At 46.3% G+C, this 27,829-nt stretch overlaps 1 protein-coding gene across 1 annotated transcript in view; it reads right to left on the bottom strand.

Moving 5' to 3' along the window:
- The window catches only part of LOC130115648 (tyrosine-protein kinase receptor UFO-like), a 57,577-nt gene that overhangs the window by 10,191 nt on the left and 19,557 nt on the right, over positions 1 to 27,829 (bottom strand). Inside the window, 9 exon segments of the mRNA XM_056283401.1 lie at positions 4,744 to 4,835; positions 5,179 to 5,308; positions 10,646 to 10,669; positions 11,112 to 11,256; positions 12,158 to 12,297; positions 19,257 to 19,349; positions 19,352 to 19,454; positions 26,078 to 26,193; positions 26,382 to 26,462. Coding sequence (XP_056139376.1) covers positions 4,744 to 4,835; positions 5,179 to 5,308; positions 10,646 to 10,669; positions 11,112 to 11,256; positions 12,158 to 12,297; positions 19,257 to 19,349; positions 19,352 to 19,454; positions 26,078 to 26,193; positions 26,382 to 26,462 — 924 coding nt within the window.

The following is a 27,829-nucleotide window of genomic DNA, read 5'->3' as shown; positions in this document are numbered from 1 at the left end:
ACATTTAGGTACATTCACACCCAGGAGCTGCCCGGCGAAGCCACATAGCTCCTGCTGTTGCCCACTGAGCAGCTTTTGGGTTTTAGTGCCTTGCTCAAAGGATCCCAAAGTCTGAAGAAGGTTCTAGGCTACTTATTCCGTTTCTCCAGCCGGTCAGACTGTGGATCAGAACCAGCAACCCTCCAATCACAAACACACTTCTTTAGAAAGCTGCAACGAAGACAACCTTTCTGGGGGACTTAATCTTGTTTTCATAACGACGGCACAGTGGCGCGGTGGTTAGCGCGGTCGCCTCACAGCAAGAAGGTCCTGGGTTCGAGCCCCGGGGTTTTCCACCCTTGGGGGTCATCCCAGGTGGTCCTCTGCATGGAGTTTGCATGTTCTCCCCGTGTCTGCGTGGGGTTCCTCCAGGGGCTCCGGTTTCCTCCCACAGTCCAAAGACATGTAGGTCAGGTGACTCGGCCATACTATATTGTCCCTTGGTGTGAATGTGTGTGTGTGTGTGTGTGGGCCCTGTGATGGCCTGGCGGCCTGTCCAGGGTGTCTCCCCGCCTGCCGCCCAATGACTGCTGGGATAGGCTCCAGCATCCCTGCGACCCTGAGAGCAGGATGAGCGGTTTGGATATTGGATGGATGGATCGATAATGCAGATTTCCAGATGTTGCTAGCAGAAACATCTTACCTCACTCGAGATATTATCGCCCGTTTCAGGAAAGTGTCACTTTCCCATATCCCAAATCAAGTTTCACGGTTTAACATTTCCTGTTTAGTTAAAATCCCTTCTATTCAGTGATGAAACAAGTCTGCCAGTGGGGTAAGAACATTACTTTTCAGTCCCGTAATGCTTATCTCACGATATTACTAAAACAGACAGAATCTGGTGATAAGCTTGGCTTTTTTTTGGCTTGATTTAGAAACACACACCAGAAGGTTTTACACGCTCATATGACGACATGCAAGCAAAGGGGTGTGTGTGTGTGTGTTTGTGTGTGTGTGTGTGTGTCTTCTAACACGTCGACTACGTCCACTGCCGCCATTATTCAGGTAAAGGCCACGTGACCGACCATGCCATCATTCCTGAAGGGGCGAGTTTGGAGGCAGCACAGGAAATGAGGTCAGAGGTTTTAAATTGAGCTGAGATATTCCCTGGTCCCTTCCAGCCAGCTGGCTGTCCACATGTATGTCTGCTAGAGAGTTGTGCGCACACACACATACACACACACACACACACACACACACACTACAGAAGACAGCGCTGTTTTCCCATCTGGGCCGGGATGTGATGTGACGGGAGATTCGCCTCCAGCTGTTGCTGTGCTATCAATCTGCCACGCGACGCACAACAATGCTCTCAGCGCACAGGCATGCACGCTGACAGCATCGTTAGCTTGACCGGCTATTAGCAAATTCAATTACTAGGACCCCCCCCCCCCACACACACACACACACGCGTATGATGCCTGAGAGGTGGCCAACATTTACCTCACACCCCAGCAAGGTAAATCACACCCCCCTCCTTTCAATCTACCCCTCTCTCCCCTTCGCTCTCTGCACACAATATCCTTATCTGTTCATCTCTTTCTCTCGGCCCCTCTCATTTTACTCTCAGAGCGAGGCCTTTTTTTTTTGTGTGACCTTTTCACCCCTATTTTCCTCTTTCTTTCCCCGCTTCTTTTTGTCGCTGTGGCAAGTTGAGACTCGTGAACGAGCCGGATTCACCCGGGACAAAGTCGGGACTTGAATGCGAGTCGTCAGAGTGAAACGTGACTCTACTCGGCGTGTTCGCAGGTATTTGTGCTTCTAGCTGAGCTGCGAAGTGCTCAGACGGGCCGATGGGACGGCCTCACAAACACGCCAGCCGCCAACCGCCTCCTTTTAACCTCCTCCACGTTTTCCCTGACCAGGTCATCACGGCCGCTCCGCTGGATCTCGCCTCCCTGTTTGCAGAGTAATCTACGCCCTACGAGTATCCCTCCCTGTCTTATGTCATTGTTTGAGAGCTCATCTCCCAAAATAAGAAATAACCTCACATCACCTCATCCTCCATTAATCACATCCCTTCCTTGTTGGTTTTGCTCCTCGGCGTGCTCCATGCTCGCAGGGAGTAGTGGGCTTAGAAAAAAATCCCCCCATAATCACCTCTTAAACTGCAGCCGAAGGCCTGTACATATGCTTAACCATGAGAGAGAAAAGTGAAGTCTGGATGCGGCCCAGGGCAAGGCTACGGGTGTTAACATGTCTGATATGGATATAATTCCACCACTGACAACAGATGCATACCTTCACCACTTCATTAACATATAGCGCATATATATTTTGGCTCTCTCCGACACCGGCTAATTTCTGGAGCTCTGTCTTTCAAATATAAACCACAATAGTGAGAGAAAAGGTCCACGTGTTGGCAATAATTTGCCTTATGTGGAGAGTACAGTCCTCTTAAATCACATTTTGTAAAGTTTTTAATCCTTTCAGCATCCAGATTCATTCTCTTGGATTGGAAGCATTCACTGTCCAATATGTGTGTATGTGTGTGTGTGTGTGTATATATATATATATATGTTGTTCATCAATTTTCATCAATGACGTCATGCAGCACCTTGAATTAGAGGAACTTAGTCTCTTTATAAGGTTTGACTAAACATTTCTACAAAACTTGCCAACCTTGCTTTGATTTTGTAGAAAATAGGCCATAATTCCTTCCAACTACTCGCAGACCTGTCATGTATTAAGAGCCACATTTGGAAAACGGCAGAGGTGTGGACTTCACTCACATGACTTGGACTCGAATCAGACTCAAGTCACAAATTTGATGACTTCAGACTTGACTCGACAAAATTGTAAAAGCCTTGCGACTCGACTTCGACTCAAACACCAATGACTCACGGCTCATGACCTTTAGACTTGAGACACTTGAAACTTTCTCCAAGCCCACAGATAAAACGTGTGCAGGTGATCAAGTCTTCGCTTTCATAATTTCAGACCCACTTTGAATCACTCCATAACGAATACAACTTTTAATTAGCATTCATAATATGAGTAAATTCAGTAATATTCAGTATTACACTGTTAAAATTTTGAAATGACATTGAATTTGACAAGGAGCATTCTATTAGGACTAAAAACTCGAAGTTTAGGACTCGGGACTTGACTGGACTTGACTTGGGATTTCAGTGTCGAGACTTGAGACTTATTTGTGACTTGGAAAACAATGACCCAGTCCCACCTCTGGAAAACGGTGATCCACTGTGGCTTTGCTATTCCTTTTTTTGTCCCTACAAAGGTACGCCTCTCCATGTCCGGATAGTGGGAGCGTGATGTAATATTTGATTGCGCTTTCTATTTCATAATATTAATTAATTAATTCATTCATTCATTCATTCATCATCAGCCGCTTCTCCGGGGTCGGGTCGCGGTGACAGCAAGCTAAGTAGGGCACTCCAGACGTCCCTCTCCCCAGCAACGCCCTCCAGCTCCTCCTGGGGGATCCCAAGACGTTCCCAGGCCAGATTGGACATGTAGTCCCTCCAGCGAGTTCTGGGTCTACCCCGGGGTCTCCTCCCAGTTGGCTTTGCTCAGTAAACTTCCAAAGGAAGGCGCCCAGGGGGCATCCTAATCAGATGCCCGAACCACCTCAACTGACTCCTTTCGACATGAAGGAGACATGTCTTGATAAATAAAAAATCCAACTGACATTAAAACAAAAGATACAGCGCACAACTCAATTAACCCAAAGGGGATGGAAACAGGACACGTCAGTTTTACAAAGGCGATGGTTATCGTTAATCTATTTAACGGGGGGGGGGTGGCCGTCCCATTGCATCCCTCCTCAAACCCGCCCCTGCTTGTTCTCATCTCATCCACTTCTTTTTCATGTGATCGTTTCAGGTTTACAGGAAGGCCAGGACCCGTGCAGTCTGCCTGCGGGGTCACCGATCCAGGAACCAAAACTAATTCCACTCTTTCGCCCAATCAGAGTCGCACCAAAAACGAGCGCAGGTAAAAATGTCAGACTCAACACAGAGGACGTGCAGCACCATGTGCCATAATTTCACACCCTGCCAAAGGAAAACTCTTATCAACGTATCGGCGGTACTTTCACGCCTATTCACCACATGGAAATGTAATTAGGTGGAGCGCAGTCCTCTGATTCACAGTCAGCTGATTTATGGTTAGTTCACCCACGGCCGTAGGGACGATAATGAGGCAAAATGTTAAGATTATATAGTGTAAAGGGCATATTGTTATGAAAAGGTCAGCTGACTGAGCATGACAAGTCCGTTTTCGCAACTGCCGGGAAAGGGATTAACCCTTTCCTTCTTAATACCCCTGACTTGGAGCATCCTTAACCGCCTGGGGGGACATGAGGCCTGTCATGGAAATGTCAGAAGAGGGGCTTTATTAGGTGAGAACGGAAGGGGAGGGGGGATTTGGGAGAGGGTGTATATAAAGATTAATGCAAGTCTGATGTTGCTGATACTGTATTAACAATACCGACGGTTCGAAATCATATGAACAACAGAAGAAAAAAAAACCCCAAACAATGAACACACTGTCGAAAAAAAGGTGGAGCTTTCAAATGATGGTCAAAGGGTTCCTTCATCTCCAATGTTGGGACAACTGAATTTATCTGTGGTCTAATACCGGCACAGACGTAGGTTCGGATGTGTGTGTGTGTGTGTGTGTGTGTCCATTTGCTCTCATCTCTTTCTCAGGTGACATGCATAGGCAGATGGAGGAGCTTACATGTGGCTTCTGTCGTTCTGCGGCTGTAGGTGCGGCGTGCACGGTACCTCACCACCAGCTCCCCGCTCTCCATCATGGGCTCAAACGCCTCGCTGTAAAATCACACACACACACACAAACACAGGTATACATTCCCATGAAACAAAACACAGAAACACACCCGAAGCAAAACACAATTAAGGACTCACTCCTCGCTGCGGCAGACGTGGTAAACACAGCTGGAAGCCTGCTTTTACCCCGGTAAATCAAAAAGAGCCCAACAAAGACAGTTGCTTGCACAAAAACAGATGTCTACTTTTCTATCCAAATCCTCCAGAATGCACACAGAAACGAGTCAAATAAGTTCAAACGGAAAAAAAAAGGAAAAAGAGATGGCTATCCGGGTTTTTGAGTCACACCCTCCCACCCACAAGTACCATCGGGCGGCCTGCTCACCCGAAACGTGTCTCCTTGCGTCGCAGCTTGGCCACGTAAACAGCCATGAGCACAGCTATGGACACGGCACCAGCAACAGCCATCACCACATACCACCAGTGCCAGGAAAAGGCCGGGGGCGATGACAGACCTTGTGGAAAAGGGATGGGAAAGAGAGGGTTTTAGTCGCAGAAAGGAGAGGCTTAGATCTAGTACAAATGATGTGTAATGGAAAGGCTACAATGGTGCTGTTGTTAAATGGTAAATGGACCGCGTTCATATAGCGCTTAGTCTGCTGACCACTCAACGCGCTTCACAGTGTACGCCTCACGTTCACCCTTTCACACACACATTCACACACCGATGGCGGAGGCTGCCATGCAAGGTGCCAGCCTGCTCATCGGGAGCAGTTAGGGGTTCAAGGACACAACAACACGCTGTCTGGAGGAGCCGGGGCTCGAACCAGCGACCTTCCGATTACTAGATGACCCGCTCTACCTCCTGATCCATGCCGCCCCCATGTGTGTGTGTGTGTGTGTGTGTGTGTGTGTGTGTGTGTGTGTGTGTGTGTGTGTGTGTGTGTGTGTGTGTGTGTGTGTGTGTGTGTGTGTGTGTGTGTGTGTTCAAAAAGGTCAGCAGGGGTTAGATAAGGTTGATATGAGGCTTATAATAAGGCACTTCTAACGAGGAAAAGCATAAATCTCATTTAGCCGCTACTAGCACTGCTGAGCATGGGGAATGCAGAATGACTTGGACCCTATGAACACTAATCCCCAAAACAGCCATTTATAACAGTAAATAGCTGTCTCATATGGGCGTTCCCACGGAGACGCACCTTATCTCAGCCTCTGACTGGTGCACGATGCTGACTTCCGTGTTGAACGGACAGCTGCTCAACTTCACTGGAGCCCACAAGGCGTCAAGCTAGTTAGCCACACTCCAGCTAACCTGGCTTGAACCAAGCCACGGTAAGTGACAAGCGCAGCTGTCGATCGTTGATTAATTAACTAAGGGACCCAGGGTATTTGTGATATTTGTTTTGAATAAATTATCTGTAAATTACAGAGTACGTTTAAGCCAGAATTGGCTTAAGCTAGCTTACGCTAGTATGTAAACAGCTAGCTAGCTTACGTTAGCTGTCCAGCGTTAAACGCACGACAGAGAGAAGCCCCGCGGGGCAGGCTAAGCTAACTGCTAGCCGAGTAGGGCGAGGGCGGTCCGGCGGCGGCCTCGCCTGGCGTAGACGGCGGTGTTTTTTGGTGTCGAGTGCGGGGAGGTGTGTCGAGGGTGTCTGGCTGGGAGAGCTGGCGTCGGATCGGCTGGGCCCAAGGACCACGGTCCCTGCCCGGAGCTGTGCCCGAAGAAGAAACACCGAGGGCGGTCTGACAGGACGCGGAAGCGGGGGCAAGCTAAGCTAACTGCTAGCTAACTGCAGATTTGTAACTAGGATAGCTAGGCTAATGACAATGCTTGTCTGTTTTGCAGATAACGTTAACCAGTTTTTACGGAAGGGTTGGGCTTACCAAACCGCGTTTTGATGACCAAACTGTCCAAATGTTGCCATTTTCCCCTGAGTTTAAAAGAAACGTCCGCCATTTTCTTGTTTTCACGACAGCCAGCGCCCAGGGGCCACGTGATCACAGCCTGGCCCGCGATTACGTGGGTTACATACGGATTTTAGTGCATCACTTTCCCTACGTTTTACTACGACCAGGGAACGAGAACAGCCTGAGTTTGGATATATTGTAACGTGCATGGATAAGTAGACACGTTGGTCCTTGACTAACGAGTCGGACCCTTTAGTCGACTGGTTAACGTTGTCGCTTGCGGAGTGGGGGACGCGGGTTCGCGTCGCGGCTGTGGCGACGGTTCCCAGACTGCCCCCCGAATTCGCTACAATATGTTAGTTTGGTTGTGATTTGTGTAACCGGTTACTTTCTTGACCGGTGCGGGATTCGATACCGGGTGTCCTGCACCACAAGGCGACATCACTAACCGCTCGGCTAAAGGGTCAGACCCGTTAGCTAGGGGCTAACGGGTCTTATTAGTAGTTTACAGTCGTCACCCTCCCCGGAAGCGCGCCCTCGCGCTTTGTTATTCCCGCGCTCCGAAGAGACTGCTGAGGATCTGCACACTTCCGGATCCCACCGCTGCCACCAATGTAACCGAGGGTTTGTAGGTGTCGCCTATACTGTATGAAACTATAAAATAACAAATACGGAGGCTCCACTTTCACACGAGGACCACTTTATTTGGATTCTTCCCCCAACAGAACTGCACAGCAACAACGCTGCGTACAGCACTTCCGCTCTCTCTTCAGCCTTCAAAATAAGAGCTCAAGGCATATGCTCTGGCAACAGCTTAGAACAGGAACTTAAAATCACTAACAGGCAAGTCCAGAAAAATAGGTTACATTAGTTTGGATATGTGTGTTCTTGTAGTTTTTGGATGTGTTTTTGTCTTTGTGTTGCACTGCTGTGGGCTGGGGGAAACGATATTGTGTTCAATTTCGTGAACACAAGTACATGAAATGGAATGGCATGACAAAGTGTTCCTAATTCCTGATTCAATGCCTAATGTGGCTGCAGAACGAGTCTTGAGAACTGACCAAAACAGGGTAGGAACAGACTTGCACTAGATGGGATGCTGTCGTCCATTATGCGCATCAAAGATAATCAGATTGAACCATGTTGCTAAAAATACGAACCGCTGGTAGAAAAGTTGATCAGGTCCAAGTCTGCTGTTTATTGTTATACTAGGCCAAAACGGGCCCCTGCGTGTGCATGTGTTCCTGTGTCTGCTCTGTGTCTGCAGTGGGATAAGGTCCTTGTGTTCATTTGTTTCTTTTTGTTTTTGTGGTCCTTGCTACCGTTCTGATTCTCCTCACCCTCTAAATCCTCGTTATTTCCTTTTTAACTTGTGAACATTCAATAAAAAAGTAGTTTTGATGTTGGAAACAACGCGTCTTTGACTTTCATTGGGCTAGTGTATGTTTAATATTGTGAGAATTGTGAGTGGAAGTCCCGGGGTGGCATAGTCAGGCTGTATCCTTAAATCTTAGACCTAAGCTCCCGTTCCCGCCACATGTGTAAGCCGCATACTTTTTTGAACCCTGATGGTGAATTAAGTCCAAATATGTGCATGTGATTAAGTGCACATACGCGTGATTAAGCCCATGGCATCAAACTCTCCCTCCAGCCAGGTACCCAAAGTTGGCAACCCTGACCAGTCAGCTTCAGTTAGCTGTAATGCTAGTGCTGAAAACAAGGACTAGTTATGATGACTAGTGATTACTAAACGGAAAATTGTGTTGATATTTAAGTTGTTAGTAATGGGGTTTTTTTGTGTGTGTTTTTTTTTTAGCACTTTAGCCCAATAGACTCCCAGTCTATTGAGCTAAAGTCTCTGCACTCCCCTGATTCACCAGTGCTGTATTGCAGGTTCAATGTAAACCTATGGAAGATAACTGGGTATATCTTGCAATGAGATAGAGGCCCTGGGTATCCACATGTGGTCAGTGTACTAGAACGACCGGGATTTCACTCCTACCTAAAACGACCATGGGCGGTCAAAATGACCGCCGGTTTTTTAAACTCTATATTCTGTCTGTCTGCTTGTGTGTCATCACTGGAATGAGTCCCTCTGATTGTGTGTGTGCCATGACCCAATTGCATTGCATATGTATGTTTGTTAAGAAATGACTGACACCAAAATTAAAATTTTAACAACTTTTAATACTATGTTTCAAACAATTTAAAATTGCCACTGTCCAATGCCTGTAAATACTGTAATGCCTCGGTGGTAGTCATGATGTGTCTGAAACGGTGTCTGTACCCAGACATGTTGGAAATAATCAAAAATCATCCATCCATCCATCCATCCATTATCCTAACCGCTTATCCTGCTCTCAGGGTTGCAGGGATGCTGGAGCCTATCCCAGCAGTTATTGGGCGGCAGGCGGGGAGACACCCTGGACAGGCCGCCACGCCATCACACAGGGCCGACACATACACACCTTCATACCTAGGGGCAATTTAGTATAGCCGATTCACCTGACCTACATGTCTTTGAACTGTGGGAGGAAACCGGAGCCCCTGGAGGAAACCCACGCAGACACAGGGAGAACATGCAAACTCTTCACAGAGGACGACTCCCAAGGTTGGACTACCCTGGGGCTCGAACCCACAACCTTTTTGCTGTGAGGCCACCGTGCTAACCACTGCGCCACTGTGCTGCCCATCGAAAAAATCAAGTTTAGACTGTTACTCTGCACTGGAGGACGCTAGTGTGTTTCTAGGACAGAGCAATGAACGTCGCAAAGGAAATGACGCGACCAACACAGGTCATAAATAGTGACATGATGTGCGCCATGACGCGTAAATTACATGTGGTCATTTTGACCGCTCATGGTCGTTTTAGGTCGATGTTATTATAAACTTTTTTTGTGCAATTGATCTAAAACTCATTTGAATACAAATATAGACCATTTTTGGAGGATTCAGGGAGTGGCAGGCCTGTACCCCCCCCCCCCCCCCAAAAAGTTATCAAACTTTGAAAATCCAAAATGGTCAAAATGACCGCCTTGGTCGTTCTAGTGTATGAGATGTCCTTAGCCTTCATCGATCAGTCTTACTGATATGGACCTACAGTACTTAACAAGAGGAGGGGGGGGGGGTAAATTTGCTCAGTTTTGGCTTGTACCATTACAAAAACAAGTCAATACTGTGCTAGTGCTTTGTGTACTTTCAGTACTCCTTACAAATTACACTCGTCTCAAATGCAAAAAACAAAACAGATGGCTGACCTATGACCTCAGGTTTACGATCTTAACTTCTGTATTATCAGTTTGAGATATTGCTCAGAAACATGTTTACGTGATGTTTGGAGTAAACGTCCTGAAGATTTATCTTTAAGGGTGTAGTCTAATCTCTGCATTACAAAACCTTGATGGAATTGATTCAAAGGGATTTTACCCTCCACTAAACATCCCCATCCAGCCCCGCAAATAAGAAGAAAAAACAGCTGTTACCAACTTTGTACAATCTCCACTTGCTCTTCTTTAACTTTTCCCATTTGGACCCGTCTGTCCCACCTCCCTCCTCCCCGTCACCCCTCATTCTTGTCTGAATCGTCCGTCTACCTCTATTAGACTAAACAAACAGAGATGCTACACTGTTGGTGGCGGTTATAAATATTTATTAAGATCTGCCCCCCCCCCCCCATCCCCAAACTCTTCCCCTTTTGGGTCTCTTCCTTCCTTTTTTCTCAAGATTCATGAGAAGGAACTATCGGGGCTTGCAGAGGAAGGCAGTGATAGAGATTGAGGAAGAGAAGTTCTGCGGTTTCAAGGAAAAAAATGCACGAGGCCATCTTCCACCGTCACCGTGTCATTATGTGTCACTCAGATAAGATGAATGACGCAGTGAGGTTTTGTTTTTTTTGGGGGGGGGGTGGGGTTAGTATATAAACACACCTGGTCCTTACTCACCTCTTGATTTCAGTTCTTCCTTTTCTGCAAGAGAAGACAGACAGACAGATGGACAGAGTGGCTTTTAGTTGATATGCTGACATTGGCTTTGAGGAGAAAACAACATCTATTTTGGGTTTTATTGGTATCAGGGTTTATTTTTTCTAATGGAGTATTTACTACAGCAAAAATGGACGCCATCTTGGAAGTATGACTGCTTATTTTTAAGTACAAATCATTATAGAATATTATTGACCTTACAAAATACCACCACTTTTACCTGCAAACTCAACTTCCGCTTATTTATAAAAAAAAAATTTTTTTGAAAGAATAAGTTTCCGGGAGACCACCATTTGTAATGGAATATCTCTATACAGATGGATCTAGAAAGATATGGTGCTCATGTCAGCACTCCTGTTTTCAGCCGCTTCTCTTTGCTCTACTTTTGACAATTCTAACTCAACTTTGGCTTTTTCATGTCTCTCACCAGGAGTGATGAGGGTCAGGGTCTGTACTGGGGTCCAGGGTCCTTGACCCGCCCCCGTATAGGCACACACTCTGAATGACACATTGGAAAGCGGCGCCGACAGATTGATTGACAGCTCCGTGTCCAACCCAGTGTCCACGACAGCCTGTCAATGAGGGAGAAGAAGTAGAAAGGTAACTATGAGCTATCCAAATGTAAGGCACATTTTTTTAATGAACATTTGAAAAGTCAACATTCTTGATGTGGATTTGGCATGTTATGTGGTTTTAAGCAATTTAACAACATGCCTGTGTCAGAGATGCATCTAGAAATATTTGTGAGAAAAAGGTGACAAGAATTATTTACCACTGGAGAAAATTGGAAAAGTTTTTTTTTGCAATATGTGAGTTTTCTTTTTTTTCTGCTGGATTTCCCCCCTTTTTCTCCCCAGTTGTACCCGGCCAATTACCCCACTCTTCCGAGCCGTCCCGGTCGCTGCCCCACCCCTCTGCCGATCTGGGAAGGGCTGCAGACTACCACATGCCTCCTTTGATACATGTGGAGTCGCCAGCCGCTTCGTTCCACCTGACAGTGAGGAGTTTCGCCAGAGGGGACGTAGCGCGTGGGAGGATCACGCTATTCCCCCCCAGTCCCCCCCCCCCATGAACAGGCACCCCGACCGACCAGAGGAGGCGCTAGTGCAGCTACCAGGACACATACCCACATCCGGGGATGCCCGACCAAGCCGGAGGCAACACAGGGATTCAAATTGGCGAGCCCCGTGTTGGTAGGCAACGGAATAGACCGCTACGCTACCCGGACGCCCGAGACTTATCTTTTGTAGAAGGTGAGTTTATTCCATTTAGTTTTAATAGTGTTAAACTTTAAAATGCCCTCAACAGTAGCTTGACAGAAGCACAGCTCCTAACTGCAATTTTGATAACAGGGGATTGACCCTGCGTTTTATATGCATGTTTATTACGTGTATGCCTGTGTGTACACATATGTGCATGTCATTGTGTGTGTATCTGTGTGTGTGTGTGTGCGCGTGTGTCACACAGACTGACCTGCCCCATGCTAGGGGTGCCATATTCCACCATGTAGCCCTGCAGATCTCCATTAAGCCTTCCAGGGGGTCCCTGCCACATCATCAGCACCTCTGTGCCGTTGAGCTGAGCGCTGACGTTGACCGGAGGGTTATCGGGTACTGCAACAACACACAGCAAGGTAGAACGTTACACAACAAAAACAGCAACAACAACACCCATCTCAAGCGTTTCACGTTTCACACAGATACATGCATCTCCCATCCTTCCTACTTTAGCTGTTTGTTTTTTTTTGTATTTTAAAAGTGGAGAAGGGTAAGATAAGCGGGCTGCAGCTCAGGGTGTGTCGGTGTGTCAGAGGCTTCTTAGTATGATGTGTGAGGGAGTCAGCCACGGTAGTGTGAGATATTGAGGCCCCCGGGGTCAGGGGCCAGCAAGGCTGTGGGTTAGCCAGGTGTGGGTTGTTTTGAGAGCCGCAAGCTTCCAGGACCTGAATAACAACAGAAGCCAGGCGGAGAGGGTGTCAGAGAATGAGGGGAATTTGGCTTTATTAGGACAAAACAAGGAAGAAGAAAAAAAAGGCCGGTAAAGGGCACTGCAAAAAGGGCCGAACGGGCCGAGTTCAGATGCCACAAGTGCGCCCTCTGTTTTAGCTCAGGCTGGATGAAAGCAGTCTGGAGACATGCTGAAGTCAAACTGCATCTCCCCTCAGCCTTCTCCATCTCTCTCTCTCTCTCTCTTTCTCTCTCTCTCTCTGTCACTCTCTCTCCTGTGCTCCTTCTCTTTCAGTCACTTGTTCTTTGTTTTAATTTTCTCTTGCTTGCCTTTTTCTCGCTCACCTTCTCACCCTTTGGACCTGACAGCCAAGAAAAGTCTGTTGGCAGCAAAGAAGCCCAGTGGAGAGGAAAACTAGCTCAACAACATGCTAGAAATAGTGTCAGGAATGTGTGTGTGTGAAGAGAGAGAGAGAGAGAGAGAGAGAGAGAGAGAGAGAGAGAGAGAGAGAGAGAGAGCGAGAGAGAGAGAGAGAGAGAGAGAGCGAGAGAGAGAGAGATAGTACACACATCCAAGAATCCCTCACAAGGAGACGGCAGTGCTGATTTCCTCCTTTGTTCCAGCCTGAGTTAGGCCTTTCTTTGTCTGTGCTTCTTGTACTCTCCATGCAAGCTTACAAAAGCAGTCACACACCCATCTCACACACACAAACACACACACACACTGAGCTGTGTGAGTTTGGGAAACGCTGCCCAGCCTATGGATGATGTTATCAGGAAGTGTTTGGCGGCTGATTGTTTCCACATGTGGTCCTTGCTCCGGCTGCCAGCGGCAGCAAAAACAACTTCCATGTCCCCGCCTGTGGCCTGCTTGTCCATCCATCCGTCCGTCTCAATCCATCTATCACATCCATCCATCCATTTATCTTTCTCCACCTCACACACCCATTCACTATGTCTTTGGGCCTACCCCGCTCCCCTTTTGTCTTTGTGTGTCCTTCTCTTTCTTTTTCTCTCTTTCCTTCGTTCAGCATGATTAAATCCCCTGCTTTCCAAGTTTTCTTCCCTCTCTGCCTTCTTTTGGTAATCTTTCTCTCTCTCCCTCTCCCTCTCTCTCTCTCTCTCTCTCTCTCTCTCTCTCTCTCTCTCGCTCGCTTGCTCGCTCTCCTTCTCTTTCTTTCTCCCTCTCTCTTTCTGATCGTAAAGCAAGGGAGCCTTTAGTCAAAGTGAACAAAGATGTTAATTGTTGGCGTAAAACTTTGGAAGGGAAAAATGCTCTTGCCAAACAGCCCAGTGAGTGAATTTTGGGAGGCTTAAGGTGGAAAAGTGAGGGGGGAGTGCACGCCAATTCCACCAACTGGAACACAAACACATGCGCTATAAAGAAAAAGAAATGTAGATGAGGCCTGGGTGTCTTGTGTTGTTCCTTTGCTTTCCACATTAAAGCGACTGGGACTTAGCACCAGGCCGAGGAACAAACTCCTAACAGCCGCAATTAGTTCACAACAGCCGAGATTAACAGCTGCACGTTTGGCACCTTGACATCGTACGTCATACACTCGGACATGGACTCGGTGAGTTAACATGTTAAAATGAAATCTCCCCGGCTCATCCTCTGTCTCTTTCTCAAATCGGCTTGTCTCCACAAAGGGTCAGCGGGAGGACGGAGAAGGGTCACCGTCAAGACAAACACTGAGTCACATCCCTGGGATCCGTCCTGCCTCAATTTGTCCGCCATAAATAAGAACAAGCTCAGCACTACAGCACAGGAAGCATCTCCCCACCATGAGTCGGAGCGTAAACACCGGTGTCATCCAAAAATTCACGCGCCGCTTTCATTTTACTGCGGAACGGCATTTGTGTGATACTCCCCCGTCAACATGACTCATTTCCAGGTTCCAGAAACTTCTAGATCAATGGAAGTCAGATATGGAGGAGGAACTCAGAGATCATTTTAGCGTCATGGATGGGTGTGTGAGATGATTTGACATCTGGATTTCGATTGTTGTCACATTCAGCAACCCAGTTCAAGTTTTTTTTTTTTTTAAATCTGCGTATTTCATCTTGTGAACACATTTTGGATCTAGATGTGTTTCCACACCTCATACCTGCATAGCCCACCAAAGCATGATGTATATTTTCCACCCAAATAAGGGATTTCGGTTCCATTGCCTTACCGGACAAATGAGAAAACGAATAGGCATTTAAAATTATCGCCTTGAAGTACATCCAGCGGCAAAACTTTATTTTCCTCAAAGCCTTTGGACATGATATGGATTTCTGTATTTGTTAAGATGTGTGAGAACCAGTTTTGTAGCCGCAATTGAAAAAATTGCTAGCCTTAACTAGCTTAGCACTTCATCATTTGATGCTAATAGCGGTTGTGATTGTAGGCTGTAAGAGAAATGGTGGGTTTGTGACACACAGCTACACTTGGTTCATTAGAAAATTTTAAATTAGATTATGTGGCTAACATGTATTCACTGTAAGATATTGCTAATGTCCTTGTTTCTGCCTCTGGTGTGGGAAGATGGTGGCGCGAATTCATGTTTGCAGCGGCCTCGGCCAGTACCGGTGTGGGAAGATGGCGGTGCGAACTTACATTTGCGGCGGCCTCACCCATTACTGTCCATGCAGTGTCTATGTCTAAATTTGTGTCTTCGTTTCATGGCTGGGAGAGCTGGCGCTGGATCAGCCGGGAGAGCTTGGTCTGCTGCGTCCTGTGGGCCCAGGGGTCACGACCCCTGCCTGGAGCTGTGCCCAAAGAGGAAACACCAAGGGCAGTCTGACAGGACGCAGAAGCGGGGCAGGCTAAGCTAACTGCTAGACCATGCAGACCGGCAGTTCCGATAACACTGAGGGCGGTCTGGCGGCGGCCTCGCCTAGCCTTGACTGTGTTTTTGGTGTCGTCGTGTGGAGTGCGGGGAGGTGTGTTGAAGGTGTCTGGCTGGGAGAGCGGGCATTGGATGGGCCAGGGGAGCCTGGTCTGCAGCGTCCAGTGGGCCCAGGGACCACGGCCCTGCCTGGAGCTCCTTGGGTGGTCTGACAGGAAGCGGAAGCGGGGCGGGCTAAGCTAACTGCTAGGCCACGAAGATCAGAAATCCTATTCATTTTCACCATAGGTGAAAAAAATAATGGAGCCGGAAGTCATTCAAAAGCCCTGAAATGACACAAACACTCTTGTGGTCTGTTGCACTGCCGTGTCACTGTAAGTACGTAACAAGTTAAGGAGTTTTTCATTAAGTACTCGCACCGTATCAGTGGCCATTTGCAGTACTTCTTACTTGAATTACAGTACGACAACACACAACTTAACACGCTGTGACAAATCCAGGATAAAGTGAAGCGAGGTTTCATTTTGTTTACCGGTCTGGGAGGTGAATTTCTGTGATTATTATTAAAAACGTGGAAGGCAAATCCATTTACAGAACGGATATGGAGAGAGTAATCCAGTCCAGTAGCAACTTTGGGATTAGACGTCTTGGCACAGGTCACCTCTCTTCCTGTCCAGCCATCGTGGCCTTTACCCCGTCTCCCCTTCTGTCATCCCATCCATAAGCTGGGAAAACAGCAAAATGCATGTTTTGTTGACGTTTATTTTTTTTCCTGTCCCCCCCTTTTTTTTTTACAGCCCCCTTCCACTATTTCTCTGCTAGACCACTCCTCGTCTACACCCACCGTCGTCCCTCTCTTTCGGTTTTTTCCCACAGTGTCTGGCTGTGTTTTATTCCCCCCCGACTCTGTAAAGTGGAATCACAGGTCATCTGGGGTCAAAAAAAGGGGGTGAGGGGGCAGAGGGGCGGTGGGTGGGGGTGGAGAAGGGCGGAGACTTGAAAGTCGGGAAACTTGAGGGAAGACTGCTTCTGCTTGTTCAGAGATGCAGGAAGTGAATTCTTCAGAAGCATTTGTAGGATTTGGGAACTGCTTAAGGGAAAAGCGACGGATGAGAGAGGGAGAAAAAGAAACAGGCAAAGTGAGAGAGAGAGCGCGAGAGTGAGATGGAAAGAATGAGGAAGAAAGACATAGAAAGGAAAGATAGAATGTATGCAAAAGAAAGGCAGATGGAAGCAAAGAATGAAAGAGGGAACACGCAGACTAACAAAGACAAAGCATGGGAGAATGAGAGAAAGAATGAGAGGGAAAGGAAAAACAAACAAACAAATAAAGGATGGGTGATATGAGATGAAGAAGAGTCGGGCAGGGGAAGATTTTCGTTATCCAGATGAAACTGTTGAGAGGGAGGAAGGAGACGGAGGAGTGAACTGGTGGCTCGGCGAGGACACGACTCAAGGACAGAGCAACGCCTTACAGTAGAACATAACAACTGATACCCGAAAGAAGGAGAGAGAGACGGAGGAAGGGAGGGAGGGAGGGAGAGGGAAGTGTACAGTCAGTCAATAAAAACAGTCACCACATTGAGGTGAGAAAGAACAAAAATATCAAAACTATATCCAAGCTTTCATCTATCTATCTATCTATCTATCTATCTATCTATCTATCTATCTATCTATCTATCTATCTATCTATCTATCTATCTATCTATCTATCTATCTATCTATCTATCTATCTATCTATCTATCTATCTATCTATCTGTCTATCTGTCTGTCTGTCTGTCTGTCTGTCTGTCTGTCTGTCTGTCTATCTACATGCCTGTCTGCCTGCGTGTCTGTCTGTCTGTCTGTCTTTCGCTCTTTCTGCATGTCTTGTCTGTGTGTCTGTCTGCCTGCCTGTGCGTTTGTCTGCCTGCCTGTCTGTCTGCCTGCCTGCCTGTCTGTCTGTCTGTCTGTCTGTCTGTCTATCTGTCTGTCTGTCTATCTATCTATCTATCTATCTATCTATCTATCTATCTATCTATCTATCTATCTATCTATCTATCTATCTATCTATCTATCTATCTATCTATCTATCTACATGCCTGTCTGCCTGCGTGTCTGTCTGTCTGTCTTTCGCTCTTTCTGCATGTCTTGTCTGTGTGTCTGTCTGCCTGCCTGTGCGTTTGTCTGCCTGCCTGCCTGTCTGTCTTGTCTGCCTGTCTGTCTGCCTGCCTGTCTTTCTGTTTGCATGCATGTCTGTCTGTCTGCCTGCCTGCCTGTCTGTGTCTGTGCCTGCCTGCCTGCCTGCCTGTCTGTGTGTCTGTCTGTCTGTCTGTCTGTCTCTCTTTCTGCCTGTCTGTCTCTGTCTGTCTGTCTGCCTGCCTGTCTGTCTCTGTCTGCCTGTCTCTCTCTCTGCCTGTCTGTCTCTGCCTGTCTCTCTCTCTGCCTGTCTGCTTGTCTGTCTATCTGTCTGTCTGTCTGTCTGTTCCTTTGACTGGTGCTGCAGCTTGCACTATAATAGCACACCAGCTCATTCCTATCGTCTCTCCTCATCCGTTGACCCCGCGGTTAAAACAGGGAGGACAAGTGCCGAGACAGCTACCAGAATGAGAAGAAGAAAGTGTTATCTTCTAAGAAATGAGGTAATTTAGCACAACAGCAGGAATGTCCTGCTAAAACGAAACGGAGGTCGTGGTCATATCGCAGATTGAAATGAAGAACAGAAACATGGGGCGTTTTTTTTTTTTTTTTTTTTTTTTTTTTGGTAAAAGGAGACATCCTTAATGTATCTCAGAATCCCTTCTCTCTTTTCCTTCTCCATCACGGTGGCTTTTTCTGGTGACGCTAACTTCTCTTTTCCCGTGTGTATAAGAAACGCCGGGGTGGGACATTTTCATCTTATAAACGACTTCCATTGTGGGAAAGCCCCCGTCATCTCTCCCATGGCATATCTCTCCGCTTAGTTTTCCCGTTTTGTTTCTTTCTTTTTTTCCCCCCATGTGGTTCAACCGGGGGAATAGAGGACAGCATGGCGCGGGCATGGAAAAGAGAGAGAGAGAGAGAGAGAAAAAAAAAAAAGAAGACATACCTCAGTGTAAATTCAAACATACTGCAGCCCTAGCATACCGCTTGACGCGGTACAGCAACACTGACTGCAGCCTTTCAGAAAACTTTAAGCCCGGCAACCCCCCCCCCCTGCCCCCCCCGCCCCCACCCCCGTCTGTTTCTACCCCTGCGCTGATTCTTTTTCTCTCCAGCCTCCCTGCCAGCCCGCGCTGCCCCAACGGTTTACATTCAAGGGGCCGGTTGTAAATTCAGAGAGGTACAGTCACCGGTCTCTCTCCATAAACACAGGCTGGGTTTTAAAGGGGGCACAGGAAGGAATATTATGATTCATTGTGCCGTGTAAACCTGACTCTCTCCGCTCTCCTGGAAATCATAACCTCTCACTGTGCATGACTCATTTTGAGAGAGCGAGGGAGACAGAGAGGGAGAGAGAGATATTCAGTAGATATTCAGATATTCATCTAATCATTTCCGTTTTCCCAACACGCCATATTCACTTTGAGGCAGTTTAGGTTCAGCACTGAGCAATTACTCTTTAATGATTGGAGAAGCCAATTAGACGCCTCCGCTGTAGTTATTATACACGTTGGAGGTGGGTGGGTGGTGGGAGGGAGGGAGGGGTGGACATGGTCCCACGGTGGTGGTCACAGATTACTGTCACAACAGTTCCCACACACACACACACACACACACACACACAGCCAGCGTGAAAGCAAACATGGCCCTCCTCTGCGGAGAGCTCTTACCTCCTTCTTTGGTCCTCAGCTCCATCCACGGGGTCCACTCGGAGGGCCCCTGGCTGCTGTGACAGGCCACTCTGACAGCGTAGGGGCTGTGGGCTCCAGATCCTCGATGAGGTGGGATGCCGGGGGCACGTTGACAGTGCCGGTTGTGGATCATTTCTCCCCGGGCCTGCGGCTGAGGGACACGCCCGAACGCTTGGCCTAAGGAGATGGTTTCAAGTCAGCGTTACAAGATTCATTCAGAGGTCGTTTGATTTGAAATGGAAAAACAGTGTAGGTTCATCCCCATGGAGTGAGAGCTGAGAACCTTTCAGACAAGCGCTCCCGTTTTTCAAACAAACAAATGGTTTCTTACACAAGCACGACATAAAAAAAGACGGAAAAAATGACATTTGCTTTGGTTTTAAAATAGCTTTTGTTTTTAATATCCCATGTATGAAAGGACCCAAAATGATCCCTTTATAAGCAAACTTGATCATTATAACCAGATTACTTAAACCTCTTTAGTATAGGAATTATTCTAACAGGTGGCTTTTGTAAGTGGTTGATCATATAATATATATATATATATATATATATATATATATATATATATATATATATATGCAGTGGTTAGCGTGGTCGCCTCACAGCAAGAAGATCCTGGGTTCGAGCCTCTGGGTAGTCCAACCTTGGGGGTCATCCTCTGTGTGGAGTTTGCATGTTCTCCTCGTGTCTGCGTGGGTTTCCTCCCACAGTTCCAAATGTAAGGTCAATTGGGCCGTACTAAATGTCCCTAGGTATGAATGTTTGTGTCTGTGTGTGTGTGTCGGCCCTGTGATGGCCTGCCGCCCTGTCCACGGTGTCTCCCCGCCTGCTGCCCAATGACTGCTGGAATAGGCTCCAGTATCCCTGCGACCCTGAGAGCAGGATAAGTGGTTCAGATAATGGATGGATGTTTATATATATATATATATATATATATATATATATATATATATATATATATATATATATATATATATATATAATATGTACCACTACTTTTGGCTGCTCCCGTTAGGGGGCGCCACAGCGGATCATCTGTTTCCATCTCTTCCTGTCTTCTGCGTCTTCCTCTGTCACACCAGCCACCTGCATGTCCTCCCTCACCACATCCATAAACTCCTCTTTGGCCGTCCTCTTTTCCTCTTCCCCTGGCAGCTCCATATTCAGCATCCTTCTCCCAATATACCCAGCATCTCTCCTCCACACATGTCTAAGCCATCTCAATCTTGCCTCTTGCTTTGTCTCCAAACTGTCCAACTTGAGCGGTCCCTCTTAATATAATCATTCCTAATCCTGTCCTTCTTCGTCACTTCGTCACACACACACACACACACATATATATGTATATATATACAAACCCCAATTCCAATGAAGTTGGGACGTTGTGTAAAACGTGAATAAAAATAGAACACAATGATTTGCAAATCCTTTTCGACCTATATTCAATATTCCTATATTCAACAAAAGACTGGGAAAGTTGAGGAATGCTCAAAAAACACCTGTTTGGAACATTCCACAGGTGAACAGGCTAACTGGAAACAGGTGAGTGTCATGATTGGGTGAATATTTGAAAGAAAACAATAAAGTTTTAGCAGTTTGAACATTAAGTATCTTGTCTTTGTAGTGTATTCAATTGAAAATAGGTCGAAAAGGATTTGCAAATCATTGTATTCTGTTTTTATTTATGTTTTACACAACCTCCCAACTTCATTGGAATTGGGGTTTGTGTGTGTATATATATATATAGCGTTTTTTTCAGAAACCGTCAATGGTGTTGTTAGAAGTGCTCAACTAATGAGGAGTGGAAAATTGCTGAAGCATTGCACAATACCACAAAAAAAATATATATATATATTATATGTGTGTGTGCTGTGCAGATGGTGGTGGTGGTGCTTGTGAGGGTGGGGGCTCAGGTGTTAGCCACATAAAAATTACTTTAAATCTGTTTCAGTCTCCAAACTCATTTGGACACCGGCTGGATGCGGGCCAGGCTCAGCGAGGTGCACAGAAAGCAGAACTCGTCAACAAAACATCACAGGCCGTAAACCTGCTGCCTCAGCAAAGCCTTCTGTGGTAAAAGAGTTTTCAAACAGCGACACAAAGGGAGTGGAAGAGCTCTTTCCCAACAGTCTTCGGCCACATCAAAGTCTCTGGTCTGGACTATTGTTCCCTGCAAGACTGCTTGTATAAAACTGCTCATTGCTACTGAAGGCTAATGGCTGCACACTGTATGTGTTGGAATTGGCCAACATTTTGTGGTTAAAAACAAAGAAACAAACAAAATGAAAACCTCTTCATGGAAGTTCTACATTGAAACTGTGGATCAAAAGCGCACGGAGTTGATTGTACGTGTGTATGAACAGGTGGTATTGTGCAATGCTTCCACAATGACTGTAAAGCAATACGTGGAAGATTAACTGAGAAGTCGCATAAAGCAGTAAGGCAGGTTCTGCATGGTTCTGCATAATGGCGTGATTGGGGTGGTGTGACAGAGGAATGTGTTGCCATTCGTTTTTGAATGAGGAGTGTATGTGTGTGTGTGTGTGTGTGTGTGTGTGCGTGCGCATGTGCGTGTGTAAGAGAAAGATAGTGGGTGAGAGAGTAAGGAGTCATTCTCTGAGTCCCCCATGAGTCACCCCTCCAGTCTGTAAACAAGCGTCCTTAATCCAATTGTACAGCTCAGTCCTGAGTCACCAAGACAGAGCATTCCCCTCGCATGGCTCAGACCTCGGGCTAAATACCTGCTGCCAGTGGCCTTCCTGTTTTCTATCTATCTAGCTAGCTGTCTGTCTGTCTGTCTGACTGCCTGTCTGTCTGTTTGTCTGTCTATCTGGTCCACTCTGTCCTGTACCCTAAGCCAATTTACTCTCTCAAAATGAGAGGGAACCAAGTGTCCACTGGCAGCCTTGGAACAAATCTGTCAAGCTTGTTCTGTGATACCCGAAGTTTATTTTAGATTGCCTTTGGAATACTGTCATACCAAGCATAAGAGGCGTAGTCAAAGTGACAAGGAATTAGAGCACCAGACAGTATTTTTCAAGTCCAAAACTGTTGAAATCCTAGCCAAAAAAAAAACCATAGCTTATGATCAACCCTTACAAGTACCTTCAAAGCCATGTCCTCCCAAGATAAACGATTATCCAATATACAGCCAAGGTAATTAACTGCATACTTCTCTGCTATTGCGGTATCATCAACCTTGATTTCAAAAGACATCAAAAGACATGCATGTTTGGATTAATACTCCTGCCTGTGCCCTTGACCAAGGCAATAGGAAAAAGGACTGGAGTTGGTCCCCGGGCGCTGCAGCTGCCCACTGCTCCTATACAACTGGATGGGTTAAATGCAGAAAACAAATTTTGTTGTAACCTGTACAATGAGAAGATTAAGTGGCTTTCTTCTTAAAGCCATCAGACTTTTTCAAATTACGCCTAGAGTCAAATAGAATAGACTCAGTTTTGCCAAGATGGAGAGATAGCTTATATTCACTTAGCCATCTACCAATCGATGTAAGCTCTGAGCTTAAGGTTTTTTCAATCACACTTTTCTTTCTTTTTTTTTTAGGATTTTTTACCCCGCTTTTTCTACCCGGTTGTACTTGGCCAATTACCCCACTCTTCCTAGCCATCCCGGTCGCTGCTCCACCCCCTCTGCCAATCTGGGGAGGGCTGCAATCTACCACATGCCTCCTCCGATACATGTGGAGTCGCCAGCCGCTTCTTTTCACCTGACAGTGAGGAATTTCACCAGGTCACACTATTCCTCCCAGTTCCCCCTCCCCCCCAAACAGGCGCCCTGACCGACCAGAGGAGGCGCTAGTGCAGCGACCAGGGCACATACCCACATCTGGCTTCCCACTCGCAAACACGGCCAATTGTGTCTGTAGGGACGCCTGACCAGGCCGGAGGTAACACGGGGATTCGACCCGGTGATCCTCATGTTGGTAGGCAACGGAATAGACCGCCACACCAGCCGGATGCCCCTCAATCACACTTTTAACTTTATGTGACATCAGCAATACAGAATCATCTGCATAAAGAAAGGGATCATATGATAATACCGATTTTAAATAATTTTTAAATGGCAGGAAAAAAGAGGCACGAGGACCCTTCCCTGGGGAACGCCACTCTCTTTTTGTCTCATCTATCTATCTATCTATCTATCTATCTATCTATCTATCTATCTATCTATCTATCTATCTATCTATCTATCTATAATACTAATAATAGTAATAATAATTTTATTTGTATAGCACTGTTCTTAACAATGTTACAAAGTGCTTTACAAAAGAAATAAAATCCGACTAGGCAAAAGTGAGGATAAGACCAAAGAACATGAGCAAAGAGGAGGTAACAACAATTCCAAAAGCTTTCAGGAAGAGAAAAGTTTTAAGAAGAGATTTAAAAGAGGCTAGAGACTTAGTTTATCTGAGTTCAATAGGAAGAGAGTTCCATAGTGTGGGGACTCTTAACAGCAAAAGCCCGATCACCCTTTGTGACAAACCATGACTTGGGAATAACCAGCAAGGCTCCATCTGCAGATCTTAATGGTTGAGAAGGCATATACCAGGTCAATAAATCAGAGATGTATTTAGGCACAAGACCATTTAAGGCATTAAAAGTGAGCAATATAATTTCAAAATCAATTCGAAATCTAACAGGGAGCCAGTGCAGGGAGGCAAGCACAGGAGTGATGTGATCATGCTTCTTTGTCCTGGTAATGAGTTGAGCAGCAGCATTTTGTACCAACTGCAGACAGTGGAGGGAACCCTGGCTGATACCTGAGTAAAGTACGTTGCAACAATCAAGCCAAGAATAGATAAAAGCATATACAACTTTTTGTCGATCAGTTACAACTACTACTTTCGGCTGCTCCCGTTAGGGGTCGCCGCAGCGGATCATCCATTTCCATTTCTTCCTGTCCTCTGCATCTTCCTCTGTCACACCAGTCACCTGCATGTCCTCCCTCACCACATCCATAAACCTTGTCTTTGGCCGTCCTCTTTTCCTCTTCCCTGGCAGCTCCATATTCAGCATCCTTCTCCCAATAAACCCAGAATCTCTCCTCCACACATGTCCAAACCATCTCAATCTTGCCTGTCTTGCTTTGTCTCCAAACTGTCCAAACTGAGTGGTCCCTCTAATATAATCGTTCTTAATCCTGTCCTTCTTCGTCACTTCCAATGAAAATCTTAGCACTTTTTGTTTGTTTGTTGTTGTTAGCATAACTTTTTGCTATCTTAGCATAGCTTTTTGTAGCTCAGCAATTGATAAAAATTACCTAATTTTAGAGATTACCTTGAGCTGGAGAAAACATGACTGAACAGCATGTTTGATTTGATTATAGGTTAGCATTGAATATTACCCTAGATTCCTAGCAGCCTGTTTAAGACTATTTGAAAGACCACCAAGATTGGTACCAAAAGAGCTAATGGAATTTGGGGGACTAAACAGAATTACCTCAGACTTATCATCATTAAATTTAAGAAAATTTTGAGACATCCAGGATTTAATGTCAGAGAGGCAAGCTGTGAGATACTAGGCTGCTAGGATCTGTGGGTTTTAGTGGCATGTATAACTGAGTGTCGTCAGCATAAAAATGGTAAAACTTATGATTTTGAATTACCTGGCCAAGAGGCAGCATGTATATAGAAAATAAAAGGGGGCCAAGAAATGAAACTTGAGGGACACTACAACTCAACTGAGCCATCGAGGAAGTAGAGTTACCCAGAACAACAGAAAAAGTGCTGTTGGAGAGGTATGAGCATAATAAACCAAGGGCTGAGCCCTTGATGCCTACCCAAGTGTCCAAGCGATGTAAGAGGATATTGGGATTGACTGTACCAATGGCAGCACTTAAGTCAAAGAACTAAAATCGCACAGTCACCTCTGTCTGCAGTCAGCAGAAGATCATTAGTGATCTTAACTAGAGCTGTCTTGGTACTATAAAGTGCTCTAAAACCAGACTGGAAACTATCTATCTGTCTGTCTATCTATCTATCTATCTTACTTGAGACTTTCAGTGCAGTTATTTTGGTTTTTGATGCATCCCCATTTGTGTTTTAGTGAAGGAGCTTTTAAAAATCTTTCTTTCTTTCTTTCCCTTCCATTTAAAGGGGTACTCATTTTCCTTTTTTATCCCTTTCTTCTTCTATCTTTCATTCGCCTGCACTGTAGCTTATTCATGTTTCTGTTCATTGCACAATGGACCGTTAAATTCAAATTTTGCCCCATTCTGCTATATACTGTAGCTGCCCTCCTTGGTTGTTCCCGCTGTGGGGAGCAAGGGGGTGGGGGATGGGGGATGGGGGGGGGGGGTCAACAGCAGCATGAGGTACAGACAGAGGAGGTGCAAGGAGGGGCAACTTTATTAGAACCAGACGTTCAGGGGTGGTGCTGTGCTGTTCCTCCGCTCAGCTATGTGCTGTAATGGCCACAGAGAAAGGTTGAGGGAGGGAGAGAGAGAGAGAGAGAGATACACAGAGAGGGAGTGGTCCTCCATGAGATTAGTCCAGGAGGCCACTTTTCCAGGGTGAAACCTGATCCAGCACAACATGTATAAGAGAGGGAGGGGTGGAGGATGAGTTAAAGGAAGAGAAGAAGAGAACGGCACTCTTTTTCTGTGGACAAAAAAAAAAAACTTACCAAAAGCTAATGTCACAGGTGGACAAAATTAGGGCCCCATGGGTAGATCAGTGGAGAGATGTGTTTATTTAAATCGCAGGTCAAACACCTTTGTTGTTCATCAGCGTGATATTTTGACAGCCAGATATGTGCCCCCCCCCCCCAGGTCCTCACCTGAACAGAACATTGGATAATGGGGTAGTCTCCTCCAAAGCCAGGCTGCCATGTCAAACGCAGGCTGCTCTGTGTGATCTCCACTGCTCTCAGTCTCTGAGGGTGGTCTGGAAGAACTATAGAGGGAGGGACACAAAGAAATAGATATAGAGAGAGGGATAAAGATTAGAATTTCATCATCACTAGGACGATGGTTAAAAATACTGTAATAGACAAGGGCTAAGTCGAGCTAGCTAGCTAGATGGATTCTTTGTGAATTAATCCCACCCAACTTTCAGTCCACTCATAACCATTCTACATGTACCTGTGATGGTACCAGAACCGGAGGTAGCCACGCCTTTGCGGTTATGCGCCTCACAAGAGAAGGTGCTGGTCCTGTTCAAACCTGGAATGGGAAAAAGTAAAATAAAAACAAAAAAAAACTGTGTCACATGACACACAGGTGTGAAACAGGAAGTTTGAGCAGTTCTCAATACCCAAAATCCCTTTGCTCAGCACTCTGAGGTGGGGATAGTGCTGATACATAAGAGAGAGAGGCCAAGCTGAGGTCAGGGTTCGAGATTCTACATGTTGTTGTGATTTCTCTGTCACTGGTGTATAAGGCTTACACTTGGTATAGATTTTACTTCATTATGTGGGCTCATTGATTTGAGAGCGTGTCTTTGTTGAGTTCAACCTAAACTATGCCTAAAACTAAGCCTTAAATATGTCCATCTTGTTGAATTATTTCATCTTGTATAAAACTGCATCAGAAATGTTCGGATAAACTTTTCATCTCGGTGTGGGGGTAAAATCAGTCATTTCTTTTGTAAAGTGCTTTTCCAGAAATCAGACGTTGTTGCACGTAAAACACAAATGGAAACAGTTAGTGAATGTTCTGAGAATCTGATTCCAAGATGGCTGATGGGGGGGGGTGATGGGGGGGGGGAGGGTGAGTGAATAGGTCCTCTTCAGATGGTGACTCACATATTCAAAACTATATTCCGCTCAGTCAGCCGCACGTGCATGCAGGCTGTGCACGGACATGTACGTATTCACATGCAAACACACACACACACACACACAAACACACAACTTGCTCAAGCACGCACACGCAAACAGGCAACATGCAACAAGGGCCTCCCACAAAACACAAAGCCTGCAGAAACATTTGACATTTAAGCTTCATCTGCGTTATCTAAAATCTTGACACTGGTGTTCTCTCTATCTCAGACGCACACACACACACATGCACACACATACACTGTGCTGTAGTGTGCTGCATTGACAGCACCAAGCCTCCATTGTGTGGTCAGCGGAAAGAGAGCAGGGGCAACAATCTGCGTGAGCAAGCGAGGGGCTTGCAAAGGGAGAAAAGGAGCGAGAGACAGGAGAGAAAGAGACAGACAGACAGACAGACAGACAGGCGGAGGGGGGGGGGGTGAAGACTGACCACTGGGCTGTATGTGGGTGAATGAACCGCTCGTCAGGGCCATAATGCAGTTGCGCCATTCTCCCTTCTGTCTCCTTCCTCTCCTAAAAAGCCCTTCCTCAGCAAACTGCACCAAAACATCCCTCCCGCGACCGGCTGCGTGTCATCAGCGGTCACCAGGGAGAACTCCTTCTTGTGTGAGAGAGGAAGTATGGACTGACAGTGTGACACCATATTTGTTCCATTTTTTTTTAAATCTGTGAAACTTTGGGGGGTACATTGTGTCGTCGGGGATGGCTGAAAGATTCGGTCTGCTTTGGATTCACATGTACGAGTGCCCA

Source organism: Lampris incognitus, chromosome 7 (genome assembly GCF_029633865.1).
Source record: "Lampris incognitus isolate fLamInc1 chromosome 7, fLamInc1.hap2, whole genome shotgun sequence".
Taxonomy (NCBI): domain Eukaryota; kingdom Metazoa; phylum Chordata; class Actinopteri; order Lampriformes; family Lampridae; genus Lampris; species Lampris incognitus.
This window is presented reverse-complemented; position numbering and strand designations above follow the sequence as displayed.